The sequence below is a fragment of the Talaromyces proteolyticus genome (assembly GCF_021365285.1).
Source record: "Talaromyces proteolyticus strain PMI_201 chromosome Unknown BGW36scaffold_7, whole genome shotgun sequence".
Taxonomy (NCBI): Eukaryota; Fungi; Ascomycota; class Eurotiomycetes; order Eurotiales; family Trichocomaceae; genus Talaromyces; species Talaromyces proteolyticus.
The window spans coordinates 470,779-484,315 of record NW_025764283.1 but is presented as its reverse complement, the minus strand read 5'-3'; the positions used below and the strand labels follow the sequence as shown (position 1 = coordinate 484,315).

The 13,537-nt window shown below is 46.8% G+C and overlaps 5 protein-coding genes across 5 annotated transcripts; 2 read left to right on the top strand and 3 right to left on the bottom strand.

Annotated features, from left to right (window-relative positions):
* The first annotated feature begins 82 nt into the window (after positions 1–82).
* BGW36DRAFT_342523 (putative phospholipid-transporting ATPase) lies at positions 83–4,716 on the top strand. Its single transcript, XM_046213128.1, has 3 exons — positions 83–3,256; positions 3,306–3,609; positions 3,657–4,716. Exons 1-3 carry the CDS (start codon positions 363–365, stop codon positions 4,506–4,508), a joined length of 4,050 nt encoding a protein of 1,349 aa, XP_046070994.1. The 5' UTR covers positions 83–362; the 3' UTR covers positions 4,509–4,716.
* A 130-nt stretch (positions 4,717–4,846) lies between these two features.
* Positions 4,847–7,298, top strand: BGW36DRAFT_380139 (putative terminal deoxynucleotidyl transferase). Its single transcript, XM_046216296.1, has one exon. It carries the CDS (start codon positions 5,127–5,129, stop codon positions 7,206–7,208), a length of 2,082 nt encoding a protein of 693 aa, XP_046070993.1. The 5' UTR covers positions 4,847–5,126; the 3' UTR covers positions 7,209–7,298.
* Positions 7,299–9,644, bottom strand: BGW36DRAFT_380138 (high-affinity nickel-transport protein-domain-containing protein). Its single transcript, XM_046216295.1, has 7 exons — positions 9,034–9,644; positions 8,947–8,957; positions 8,798–8,870; positions 8,650–8,735; positions 8,311–8,589; positions 8,094–8,239; positions 7,299–8,038 (listed from the first exon to the last, which is right to left on the bottom strand). Exons 1-7 carry the CDS (start codon positions 9,268–9,270, stop codon positions 7,419–7,421), a joined length of 1,452 nt encoding a protein of 483 aa, XP_046070992.1. The 5' UTR covers positions 9,271–9,644; the 3' UTR covers positions 7,299–7,418.
* Positions 9,645–11,529, bottom strand: BGW36DRAFT_380134 (uncharacterized protein). Its single transcript, XM_046216294.1, has 8 exons — positions 11,353–11,529; positions 11,253–11,293; positions 11,174–11,202; positions 10,954–11,117; positions 10,609–10,904; positions 10,275–10,544; positions 10,124–10,213; positions 9,645–10,062 (listed from the first exon to the last, which is right to left on the bottom strand). The coding sequence occupies exons 1-8, from the start codon at positions 11,396–11,398 to the stop codon at positions 9,823–9,825; spliced, it is 1,176 nt and encodes a 391-aa protein (XP_046070991.1). The 5' UTR covers positions 11,399–11,529; the 3' UTR covers positions 9,645–9,822.
* Positions 11,530–11,975: 446 nt separating this feature from the next.
* Positions 11,976–13,537, bottom strand: BGW36DRAFT_380131 (uncharacterized protein). The gene has a single exon (XM_046216293.1). The coding sequence runs from the start codon at positions 13,325–13,327 to the stop codon at positions 12,377–12,379; it is 951 nt and encodes a 316-aa protein (XP_046070990.1). The 5' UTR covers positions 13,328–13,537; the 3' UTR covers positions 11,976–12,376.

Below are 13,537 nucleotides of genomic sequence, written 5' to 3'. Positions count from 1 at the left end.
CCGCCCGTGCCTCGCCTGATTGGCGCCCCAGGCAAGACATCGACCCAGCCCAGCTCTAGCACTGCTAGTAGTACGTACTAACTGCGAACTGCCTTCTGTATCGCCTCGGAGCTGACATTTTACTGCCACCGCAGAGAAAAGGCAAGAAATTATCAACAGTGCCTGTAGACTCCCAAGTCACCGCGCGAGGCCGTTGCTGAAGACAATTATCCCCTTCGCATCCGCGTGTCTATCCCTCCGTCGCAACAAACACACCCGTCGCCATCCCTCACCGTGCCGGCCAATGCTTCAGGGGTTTCTTCGTTGACGCATCTCCCCCACCACTACATCCCTGAGGAGGGTGTTTACCCGCCCTGTATACGATGGCCAGCGGTAGGCCTCCTGGACGAAGCCATCCGTCCGCTGGCCGCGATGGCGACTTGCTGCAGCTCGATGAGCATGGCGGCCAATCCGTGTACAACAGCGGCCAGCGCCCCCCGGTGAACGACGACCACCTGTTGGAGCAGTACAACATCGACGATTCCGATCAACCGCGCCCGTCTGTTTCCTACGATGATTTCGTTGGAGCCAGAAATGCCGCTGCTGGTGGTGCGCATGGCGATTCAAACCGGCACCTGGATTCCTCCGCGAGCAACCCATACCTTGGCGCGCCTGCACACCGGACATACTCGCAGACATCCGACCTGGACAACTTCCAACGCTATTCCGATGTCGATGACTACGAAGATGGACACATGCATGGATACTACAATGATATGGACGATGAGCATCTGCCATCGGGCAGGGTGCGACAGCAACATGAGCGCAATAGTATTTTGGGGCTGGGCGGTGGACTGATGGGCAAAGCGAAGAACATGCTCGGCATGGGTTCGGAGTACTCAGAGATGGATCTACCACTGACAGAAGCTGGAGCTAGGAGGTCACAACTCGGCGATGATGCCAGTTCTGCAAAACCGAAAAAGAAAGGCTTCAGCTCTTCAAGCTTCAAATTCGGTAGGAGGAAGGTCGATCCAGCGTCTTTGGGGCCCCGGAATATTTTGCTCAACAATGCACCTGCCAATTCTGCCCAGAAATATGTCGACAACCATATCTCGACCGCCAAATACAACATTATCACCTTCATCCCCAAATTCCTCTACGAACAGTTTTCCAAATATGCCAACTTATTCTTCTTGTTTACCGCCGCCCTACAACAGATTCCTAACGTCACGCCTACGAACAGATACACAACCATTGTCCCGCTAGGTATTGTCCTATTGGTCTCCGCCATTAAAGAGCTGGTTGAAGATTATAAACGAAGATCCTCGGATAATTTACTGAATACAGCCGGAGCCCTCGTTTTGAAAGGGTCTCAATTTCAAGAGACCAAATGGCTAGACGTTGCTGTGGGCGACATTGTCCGCGTTGAGTCTGAAGACCCCTTTCCTGCGGATCTGGTTTTGTTAGCTAGTTCTGAACCCGAAGGTCTTTGCTATATTGAAACCGCCAACCTGGATGGTGAGACCAATTTGAAGATAAAACAGGCCATTCCAGAAACAGCCCACCTTGTCAACCCTAGCGACCTAAGCCGATTGAGTGGACGTCTACGATCAGAACAACCGAATAGCAGTCTCTATACCTACGAAGCCACATTGACGATGCATGCTGGAGGAGGGGAAAAGGAGCTGCCTATTTCACCGGAACAACTTCTTCTTCGTGGCGCAACTCTCCGCAACACTCCTTGGATTCACGGAATTGTTGTTTTCACCGGCCACGAGACGAAATTAATGCGAAACGCCACAGCCACCCCTATCAAGAGAACTGCGGTCGAGCGTACCGTGAATCTGCAAATTTTGATGCTGGTTGCAATTCTTATCGGTTTGAGTGTTATCACCTCGGTAGGTGATCTAATCATGCGCAAAACGTCGAGCAGCAAGCTGGCCTATCTGGGCTACGGTGACTACCAGGTTGCCAAGCAATTTTTCATGGACATTGCTACCAACTGGGTTTTGTTTTCCAATCTGGTGCCAATCTCACTCTTCGTCACAATTGAAATCGTCAAATACTTCCAGGCTTTCCTGATCAATTCCGATTTGGACATGTACTATGACAAAACCGATACGCCAGCCACCTGCCGTACCTCATCTCTCGTTGAAGAACTTGGGCAGATCGAATATATCTTTTCTGACAAGACGGGCACTTTAACCTGCAATATAATGGAGTTTAAACAGTGTTCAATCGGCGGAATTCAATACGCCGGTGAGGTTCCGGAGGACCGGAGGGCGACGATGGATGAAGAAGGAGGCATCTACGACTACAAGCAACTTCAAGAAAATTTACAGACTCACCCGAGCTCAGCAGCTATCCACCATTTCCTCACGCTGCTTGCTACATGCCATACAGTGATTCCCGAAAAGAGAGATGATAAACCTGGTGAGATTAAGTATCAAGCTGCGTCTCCTGATGAGGGGGCATTGGTTGAAGGTGCTGTGACTCTTGGATACAAGTTTACAAACAGAAAGCCTCGGACTGTGCAGATCACGGTGGGTGGACAGGAATACGAATATGAACTCTTGGCTGTGTGTGAATTCAACTCGACTAGGAAACGAATGTCGACTATTTACCGATGCCCGGATGGCAAGGTCAGAGTTTACTGCAAAGGTGCCGATACAGTTATCTTGGAGCGCTTACATCCGGATAACCCAACCGTGGAGGTGACGTTACAACATTTGGAAGAATATGCTTCTGAAGGATTGCGAACGTTGTGTTTGGCCATGCGAGAAGTTCCAGAGGAGGAATACCAACAATGGATTCAAATCCATGAAAAAGCCGCCACCACGGTTAGCGGTAACCGTCAAGATGAGCTGGATAAGGCTTCTGAACTTATCGAAAAAGACTTTTACCTTCTCGGAGCGACTGCTATCGAGGATAGGCTGCAAGACGGTGTTCCTGACACCATCCACACCCTTCAGCAAGCCGGTATAAAGGTTTGGGTGTTGACTGGTGATAGACAAGAAACCGCTATCAACATTGGGATGTCCTGCAAGCTTATCTCTGAAGATATGTCATTACTCATTGTTAACCAAGAAAATTCCGCGGCTACGCGGGAAGATATTTCCAAGAAACTTCAAGCAGTGCAGAGTCAACTTGCTTCTGGAGGCGAGATCGAGCCACTTGCACTAATCATTGATGGAAAATCATTGACTTTTGCATTGGAGAAGGATATGGAGAAAATGTTTTTGGACCTCGCAATCTTATGCAAAGCAGTTGTTTGCTGGTAAGTTACCCTCATCTAGTCTTGCAGAATGCGACTTAACCGGTTTTAGTCGTGTCTCGCCTCTTCAAAAAGCACTTGTTGTCAAACTTGTCAAGCGTCATTTGAAATCCCTCCTTCTGGCTATTGGCGATGGTGCCAACGACGTGTCCATGATCCAAGCGGCCCATGTCGGCGTTGGTATCAGTGGTGTCGAAGGACTTCAAGCCGCACGTGCTGCCGACGTTTCGATTGCGCAGTTCCGCTTCCTGCGTAAACTTCTTCTTGTTCACGGTTCCTGGGCATACCAGCGTATTAGTCGAGTCATCTTGTTCTCGTTCTACAAAAATATTGCGTTGAACATGACTCAATTCTGGGTAAGTCTGATGGCTTCGTTTTATGATAGTATGCTAACAAACCACAGTATGCCTTCCAAAACGCTTTCTCTGGAGAGGTCATTTACGAATCATGGACGTTATCTTTCTACAACGTCATTTTCACCGTCTTCCCCCCATTCGTCCTCGGTATTGTGGATCAATTTATCTCGGCTCGGTTGTTGGATCGCTATCCACAGCTCTATCAACTCGGCCAAAAAGGTGTATTTTTCAAGTTTTCAAACTTTTGGTCTTGGATTCTCAATGGCTTCTACCACTCCCTCCTTGCCTATATTATCGGCGAGGGCGTTTTCTACAACGACCTCAAGGAGCAGAATGGCATGGCTACAGGCCACTGGGTTTGGGGAACTTCCATGTACACGGCGGTTCTCGTCACGGTTCTTGGAAAGGCATCTCTCATCACGAACATCTGGACCAAGTACCACGTCATGGCTATTCCTGGATCTCTCCTTCTGTGGTTGATATTCCTTCCCGCATATGGTTACGCAGCGCCTGCGATCGGATTTTCACGGGAATACCAAGGTATTATCCCAGTCGTTTTCTCAATACCCCAATTCTATTTGATGGCCTTGCTCTTGCCTGCCGTATGCTTGATTCGTGACTTTGCATGGAAATATGCGAAACGAATGTACATGCCGCAGGCCTACCACCACGTCCAAGAAATCCAAAAGTACAACGTGCAGGACTACCGGCCAAGAATGGAACAATTCCAAAAAGCCATCCGCAAAGTCCGCCAGGTGCAACGTATGCGCAAACAGCGTGGTTATGCCTTTAGCCAAGCTGACGAAGGTGGACAACAAATGAGAATTGTGAATGCTTATGATACGACCAAAAGTCGTGGCCGATATGGTGAGATGGGTAGCTCACGGCCACTGCAATGACCTGTTTTTTTTCTTCTTCTCGACTTGCTTACATGCTGTTGTGTGTGTTTTTATTCGCTGTGTGCGTGTCATTGGAGGACAGCGCTTGGAAATATCTCATCCTCTTGTAATTTTTGAGAAAGCCTCTATTCTTTTCATCCTATTGTGTATTCATTAGCCCTTTAGCATTATAGCGATTGGTGAGGACAATATATATACCTTTCAGTTGACGTTTGAGTCTTTCGATATAAGATAACAATATGCACGAATAGAGTTGGATAATTGTCGGCCCGAGACGAGCATGCGGGGATGACGTGACATCAGCAGTAATAGTTCGCTGTAGGCGGGGTCTATAATATTACTTTATCGTACTTTATCGACGACACTTCGACAATAATGATTTATTTCATTGACCTAATCTGATTATGGGCAGTTAAACTAATATCAACGGTCGATGCATGAGTCTGGATAGCACCTGCTATTGCTCCTACCATTACCATGGAGGACATGCAACTCCCCATGTTGACTACACAATTGATATACTAATCAACGATGCATTATATCTCGACCTATATATATAGCCATGCAAATGCGCCAACATCGATATAACCACATCTAGTATATAATATACCCGAACAGATGGCGGTATCAACTACCAGAGCACTAACATCCTCACCCATCGCGACAACCCCGCTGCCTCTTTTTGCAAACTGTCCACCAATTTTTGTTCTCCCCACTCGCCTTGACCTGGAAACCCTTCATTCTATTGAAGAAGAGCTCACCAGGCATGCAGCCTCTCTGACATATGACATTTCCGAGGCTAGAATCGTGCTCGGCACAATTGTGCAGCGAAAGCGGGCAGCTCTAGAGTTAAGGACGAGGGGTGTTTGGACCGAGGAAGTTTTGCCAGTGCCAGTGGCTACGGTAAAGGAGGCCGGTGAGCCCCCTTTGAAGAGGCGTCGAATAGGGCTAGATTTTAAAGAGGCTGGTCAGGAGATTTTGGACTTGAGGACGGAGTCTGAGTCGGAGCGTGGGTCTCCGAAAGAGAAGCTGCGAAGGCTGTCGCGGTCGTCTAAAAGTACGGAAACAGATGATGGGCAGGAACCCATTTTCCAGGAACAAAAAAATACAGATTTGTTTCAGGAAGGACATATCAAAGTCCTCAAACTGGAATGGGTAGCTCAATCCATCAAAGCAGGAAAAGCTCTTCCACTTGATCCATTTGTTATCTACCATGGCAAAATCACCGCTCGACCCGAAGATCTTCAAACGTCGAAAGCGAAGCTAAAAACGACAACGTCAACACTCCATCAATCAGAGAGCATCATCACGCGCGCAATCCAAGATGCAGCCTCCCAGCCGGCAGCAGTTCCGAATCCGTATAGCTCAAAATTTGGACCCAGAAGATCAAAACAGCCGCAAGGGTCTCAAGCAAGCCAATCCCATCCTCCTCCGACATTGTATCGCCAAACAACCTCAGAGCATGACCAGAGCATTCCCATCCCCCCTGCCCCGGAATGGGTGAAAGACGGTGTACTGTATGCCTGCATGCATTCTGCGCCTTCGCACCCACCAAATGAGCAGTTTATTAATCAATTGGTGAAGATCCGCACTGTGCGCGAGCTTACCCTAGATCAGATCGGGGTGCGTGCCTATAGTACTTCGATTGCAGCGATAGCTGCTTATCCATATGAAATCCGTAGTCCAGTGGAGATCCTATCCCTCCCCGGCTGCGATGCCAAAATTGCCAACCTTTTTATGGAATATAGGAATAATGCTGATGGGACGCTTGAGGCAGCCGCAGTCCTTGATAAAGACCCAGCGATCAGTATCATCTACCAGTTTTATAGAATATGGGGCGTCGGCGCCAAAACGGCGAGGGAGTTTTACTATCAACGCCAGTGGCGTGACCTGGAGGATCTCATTGAACATGGCTGGAACAGTCTTTCTCGCGTCCAGCAGATTGGGTTGAAATTCTATGACGAATTTCTCGCTGGCATTCCTCGCTCCGAAGTCACTGATATTGCGAAAATTATTCATAAGCATGCACATCTCGTTCGACCAGGTTGTGACTATGACGGTCAGGGGATTGAATGTATCGTCGTCGGTGGTTATCGTCGTGGCAAGGAAGTCTCCGGAGATATTGATCTGTTGCTCAGTCATCGCGATGAGCGGGTTACCAAGAATCTCATCATAGATATTGTCAGCAGTCTCGAGAACGAGGGCTGGATCACCCATACCCTGGTTCTCCACATGACAACGTCTAGCCGAGAGCAACAAACTCTTCCATTCCGCGGCGATCCTGGCGCCCATCATTTCGATAGCCTTGACAAAGCGCTCGTTGTATGGCAAGACCCATATTTCGATGACAAGTCTGTGACCAACACTGCAGAAAACCCCGTCGAGGATACAGAGCAGGCGAAGCGTCGCAGAAACCCGAATCCGCATCGGCGTGTCGATATCATTATTTCCCCGTGGCGCACAGTTGGTTGTGCGGTGTTGGGGTGGTCAGGCGACACCACTTTTGAGCGGGATTTGCGGAGGTATGCCAAAAAGGCTCATGGATGGAAATTCGACTCGAGTGGAGTGAGGGAAAGGACGAGTGGAGGTAATGTGATTGATTTGGAGAAGGGTGGAACGACGTGGGAAGAAAGGGAGAGGTTGGTTATGGAAGGGTTGGGTGTAGGCTGGAGGCCGGCAAGTGAGAGGTGTACGAGATGAATGTCTATAGCGGATCGATGGTGTATAAGTTGATTATGCTGGCATTTTTGATTACTTCACACTAGGCTATTATCCATTAATAATTTGAAGCTTCCAAAAATTTATCACTGATGTATGTAGTCCGCCTCTAAAAACTACTCTATATAGTAAAATATCATCGCTGTCTCGAATTACGCTTGTCATCCTTCGAATAATATGCAAGTGAGCCATTCAGTTAACCTCGTCATGCAGACGAGTAGAAGCAACGGAACTTCCACCTTTCCCCATCTCAACACGCGGAGCAGCGTGCGTGCGACCTACAGAATCACCCTCTATAATCACCTCAGCAATCACATCCCCATTATCCTCCGAATTCAAAGCATCATCTCGGAAACCTTCCTCATCACCTACCCGTCCCTTTCTACGTCGCCCAACCCATCTCCTCCAGGGCTTATAGCACACGACACTCAACGTCCCGAAAACCACAAAGCAGCCACAAATACCACCTCCGATAACATCATAATAGTCACCCGCAGTTTCAACGCCATCCCAAAACGGACCCGAAACATCGGCAACATTTAGGACAAGAGTGAGGATTTGTATTACACCGATCACGATTGCGACTATGACTGTAAGGGAGGTTAGAACGATGGAGAAATAGAGGAAGGCGATGGGGTCGCGAGGGTTTTGGGAGTTTTGGTCGTTTTGTTCAACAACTGCGTCGGACTCGTGGAGGGTTTCAATGACGGCAGGTTGAGTGTCTGGTTTGGGGGGTAGAAAGTTGGTTGCTGGTTGAATGTAAAGTGATAGCATTAGAGCGCCGTCGGCTGTGTCGATAAGACACATTCCGGCTGTTCCCTGTGTCAGCTTTGCCCAGCAAATAGATCAGATTCAACAAACGCTTACCGGTGAAGAGAATAGGGAAGATTAATATCACCCAGATATCAGTGCCACGAGCAGCTTGGATAGAGGAAATGCCCAATAAGGCAATCTCGGAAGATGTATCAAACCCTAATCCAAACAAAACCCCAAGTGGATACATTTTCCATGGTCTAGCGTTGTCAGTATATGTTCAGAATCTATTTTCTTTTTGTTTTTTTCCATCCAGAAAGTGTTACCATACCTATCAATAAGTTTGAACATCTTCTTGAGTACCGAGAACAAGATACCGCCCCCTTCGATTTTCCATACATCTGACGTTTCTCCTTCATTAAGATTGAGCAATTTGCGCATTTGCTGGATGAGTTTGTACAAAATGTACATGTTCATGATTCCGAGGAGAATGAGGAATGAAGCGCTAACTGATGTGCCGATAATGCCGCCTATTTTACTGAAGCTGCCAAATCGACTTGACACCGCAGCGGCAGTGGCAGCAACCACAAGGGAGGTAATAATGACGATTCTAATTTTGTCTTGTTAGACGCATAATTGGATGAAGAGCAGTAAAGAGAATATATCTTACGTAGAATGTCCTAGCGAGAAAAAGGTTCCAACGGTGACTGGTGACTGGCCTGTAGCTAGGAGTCGTCTAGTCATCAAATCAATGGCCTATATTCACAGGAGTCAGAATATGTAGAAGAGGGCGGTGTTAAACATTGCTGAGGCCATACAGATATGTGGTCCGCATCTAAGGCGTGCCGCAGACCTAATGAATATGAAATTGCAGCGGTAGATATCAATGAACTGAGCTTTTAATTAGAACTTTGAAGTTCTCTTTTTCGTTTTCAGAAATACTGGCTGACAGGTAAGATTCACTCACGGGTAAAAATGCTAGTATTAAGTCAGTTTTAATTCTCATATACCGATCTGCAAAGTGACCAGAAAATAGCATTGAGACGTAACTCACCAATACGATACCACAAACAGCCCACACAAACAAATTAATCAGGGCAATCAACCCGATTATTCCAATTGCTGGTAGCGGAATCTTCTTTATCCCTGGTATTCGGCCATGTGTAGTCTCAGCTCGATGGAGGAGCTTCTTCTTGACCGATATCCTTCCTTGCTCGGTTCGGATATTACCCATTGGTTCATCATCAATTAGGATCAAAGAATTGCGATGGTTCTGGTTTTGGATCTGCATTTTGTTTTCTCTAATCGAGATCAAGTTAATCTCCTGTGACTTTCTTTCCTCGAATTGTCTGTCGGCTGCAGGGATGCCCTGGCAAGGGACTAGCAGTTGTTCCGTCACACAATGCAAGCTGCGAGTGACCGTATTTCCAGAAGAAAGAAAAATAGAAAAAAGATAGGAAATGAGTAGGTTTTTTAATCAGGTTTTAGGGCGGCACTCTACTTGGCAGTGCTTGCTGCGGTGGAATTGACGGCGGAAGTGGGGAGCCAGACCCAGAGGTGAGACTCCACAAGGTACCAGTTAGTAGCAACAATAAATTCAATGCAATGTAGCTGAGAGAGAATCAAGTGAGTAAGAATATTAGAACATGCAGTAGAAATTAAATATTGACGAATTCCTACATGTGTAAATAGCAGAATATGGCGCCGGCTGCGTCTCACAGATCTAATCAACTGATATGTCAAGCCCTAAAGGCGCCGTTGGATGCATATCTTATCGCACAACTCTCACTGGCCACGCCGCTCCCTAGCATGACTAACGGAGATTGAGTAATGATATGATTCATCACACTACAATGGCATTCTTTTCCTCCATCATTTTTCTCCTTTTCTGTCGTGCCTCATCGAATTTTATCATGTTCCAAATTGATTTCCACGTCACTGGTGGGTTTCTGTTGAGAAGAGAGCGCCAGAAAACCACAATGATAAGCGTCGATGGGATCGTTACGACCCAGTATATCCATAGTTGCTTGGACGCTTGGAGCTGATCTTCTCCAAACTGGAAGAATGTTGTGTTAAAGATAGCCTGTGGTTGGAGAAAAACAGTTAAAGGTATATCTACCAAGAATTTCGAGACTAGCACTTACAGAGATGAAGGTCGCGGGCAAGAAAATCATTGTCAAGAATGCAATGGACTTCATCACTCTATTGTCTTGCTGTACGATTCGATTATACGCCTAAATAATAGTGAACAACGCGGAAGGGAAAATATTGTCAAACAAAGAATATGAGACCTACCACCGTGATTTCACTTTTCAACCTCGAATAGTTGGATATTGACCGCTCTTTCAGACTTTTCAGCATCTGGATTTGAAAGTCCAGGTATTCATTGACTTGCTCGCAATACTCTGCCGCGAGTGGGATAGGCAATCTCGCGTGAACCTTCTTTTGCTGTTCCAAAAGCTTTTCGAAAGTTTGGATAGTCACATGCAGGACTTCTGAAACATGAATCGAGTGTCGCGAAATTTCATGCATCGCCTCGAAATCAGGTCCCGCTGTTGGCCGTCGCTATTCAAAGTTGATTAGAGCGATTAAATGCTATTACATCGCATGTAAGAATGCCGCAGCTGACCTTTTCGATTTCTCGGATTGGATCCCTGATAGCCCAGACCGACTCATCGTTCAGCCGTACGATTTGGTCCATCAAAGGTAGATGCATTGCGAACGGGTCCCTGGAATCAGGAGCCTTGTTCTGTAGGGCATCCTGCATGTGACGTGGAAAATCGTCTGGTGTGTCGATACAAAGAATTCTTCGCTGACCGTTAAAGTCCCAGCGGCTTACGATTGTCATCTCATACCATTTGTAGTCTTTGCCATTCGGTAACGGTTCATCTAGAATCATCTTCACAAGACAGCGGAACCAAGTGCCTTCACAGATGAGTGTTCATTTTTAGAAGATAAGGAGAAAGGAACTTACTGTAGCTTCGCAGCTTATCTTCCTCATTGTAATAGACCTTGGAACCGCAGTATCCATTGATCTCATGGCACATTCTTGAAGCGAGTATATCCGGAGCATTGAACTTTCTCAAGATTGCAATCCTTTCTTCCTCGTTAACGGGGTATCTTTTGACTGGTACAAATCTGCAATTGGCTTAGCATGTCTAAATCGTATGCTTTATTCCAAAGTGATCGCTCACATATAGGAACATTCCGGAAAGTTGGACGGCTATACAAGTCAAAATCAGCCCTTCAAAACCGCGAGAGCGGGATGCTCACATCCAAGTCATATATCGTGTCTTGCAGCCATGCTTCTGAAGCTATGTATCCGCGTATTAGCAGCCTTGTCCCGTGTTAAGCAGTAGTACCGTCCACTCACGCTCATCATAATACAGAATATTTACAGCAGGTGGTTTCAATCCCATGATATCAATATATATATCGGTATATATCGATAATTTTCCAACAACTGGGTAGAATATATAGGATAAATCAAGAACAAGTCTTGAAAATTTCGGGAGCAACGAGGTTGGGGACACGGCCGGTTTGGCGTCGATTCGCATGCATGATGGTGCGCCGTCACTCACTAAAGCCTCTTTCCCCCACTCCCCGCTTGTCTGTCGCACAGGATGACACTTGTGCGATCGAAATACTCAAGGCTGGCTGGTCATTTTTAATATTCTTTATTTTTGAGCTGTAATATTTCCTATTAGAGTTGTCAGGAGTAAGTGCCAGCGCTTGGGCTAAGCGGAAACATCCGTTGTTTACCCTTACCAATAAATACTACGGATGGTTAAAGAGCCTCACAAGTGGGTTTGACTTTCGCATAAATTAGCCCAAATATTATTGATTGTACAAATAAAAAAATTCCAAAACGGAGAATAGGATTCTAGCTTTATTTACTATTAGGGTATCTTTACAGCACAAGTTGGTATAGTCTAGATCGATTTAGAAATCAGAGATAAATGTTTATTTAATTACGTAGGTATTCAATGTTCAATGTTGATGTCAAGATTAGATATATTCAAATGCTTGATATGCATATGCTAGTTTGCTAACAGAGTATATATACAAAAGAGAAGCAACCAAGGCTAGTATGTAAATGTATTCGCTCAAATGGTTCTTTTATGTCATCAAAGCCGTAGCTGCATACTGGAATTACTCGTCGTTTGCCATGGTAAACCATGTTGAGCTAGGCAATTCCTTTCTTGCAGTCTGACGTGCCATCTGCTTAATATAATAAGCAATCAGGGTCTCAGAATATTATGTAGCGCTATGGCTAGATTCTAATCCCTCTTGACAAAGCGACGGCTTTCTCTCTATGGAGATGAGCTGCGCTCGATGTCGTGCATTCCGATATGCACATTTTATTGTTGAAGTAGTTCCCGCTTATTATAATGACTTCAACCGAAGACTGGTACAGCTGATGGAGTTGGCACCCACATTGTGATGGTGGGCTTGTTCTGGTAGAATTCAGGTCCGATGAGAATGTTCCACTCATTTCGTGTGATCGGGGTCACGTCGGAAGCGGATATTGGGGTCTTTGGCCCGCGTTTTGGTGTGCCAGCGCGAGATGGAACACGAGTGGGAACATTTCGTGATGAAGCCATTCCAGGTCGGCGAGCTCGGGGCCCGACTCGCATGACTGGCGATCTCCGTGCAGCCTCTCGTCGGACGGGGGCGGCTGTTGGAACTGCTTTAGGTTTGGGGATGACAATTCCATCTTGACCATAGCGGGCCTTGTATGCGGTGGCAACTTTTGTAAGCAGATCGTCGGTGACTGACAAATGCTCGTAAACTCGGTGGAAGAAGCCGAGGCTGAATGGGCGACCTTGGCAGTTGGTAACGGTTTTGTGAAGCAGGTGTACGCAGGATGAGATGTATTTCTCCTCGTTAACTGTGTTCTTCTTGGTCTGTTGAGTATTGGCGAGAACACAAAGACGGCGTTTGAGTGTGTAGATGCGGTCGACGTTGAGGAGAGTAAGGCCTTCTTGGCTGAAAAGGATATCGTTCTGTCTGATTGATTGTTCGACGAGGTACTCGTTTTTCAATCGTAGTGAGAGGTGTTCATTCAATGCGTCTGTCCAGCATTGGCCGAGAGAGAATTTTTTGGCACCTTTCTCGACGATCTTGTAGAAGATCTTCCATGAGGGCAGATCGAGCTTGGTCACTGGGATGATGATCAGGTCGGCAGGCTGGCCGGTTGGGACGGGTTGTCCGCGTCCAACGAGTAATGTGACGTGCAATGACTTTTGTTGGAGCTTCTGAGAAATGTATTCCAGAGCTGGTAGTGTTGATGGTGTCAGGGCGTCGGAGTCAAAGTTGAAGTCGGGGCTCAGTGGAGGAGAGATCATGTCGGATGTGATAGTTCGGGGGAATTTGGTCCCGTGCCAATGGAAAGAGGAAGTCGAAGGACAACCATTGTGACTGTTTATGTTCTCCTGAACGTGTATGTATGGAGATTTAATGGAGTGGGAGGAGGTGGATGGTCTAGAGTAAGGAGAGAGAGTCTGCATGAGCTGGGGGTGACCCCCGGCTTGATATAGACGGACTGCATCTTTCTC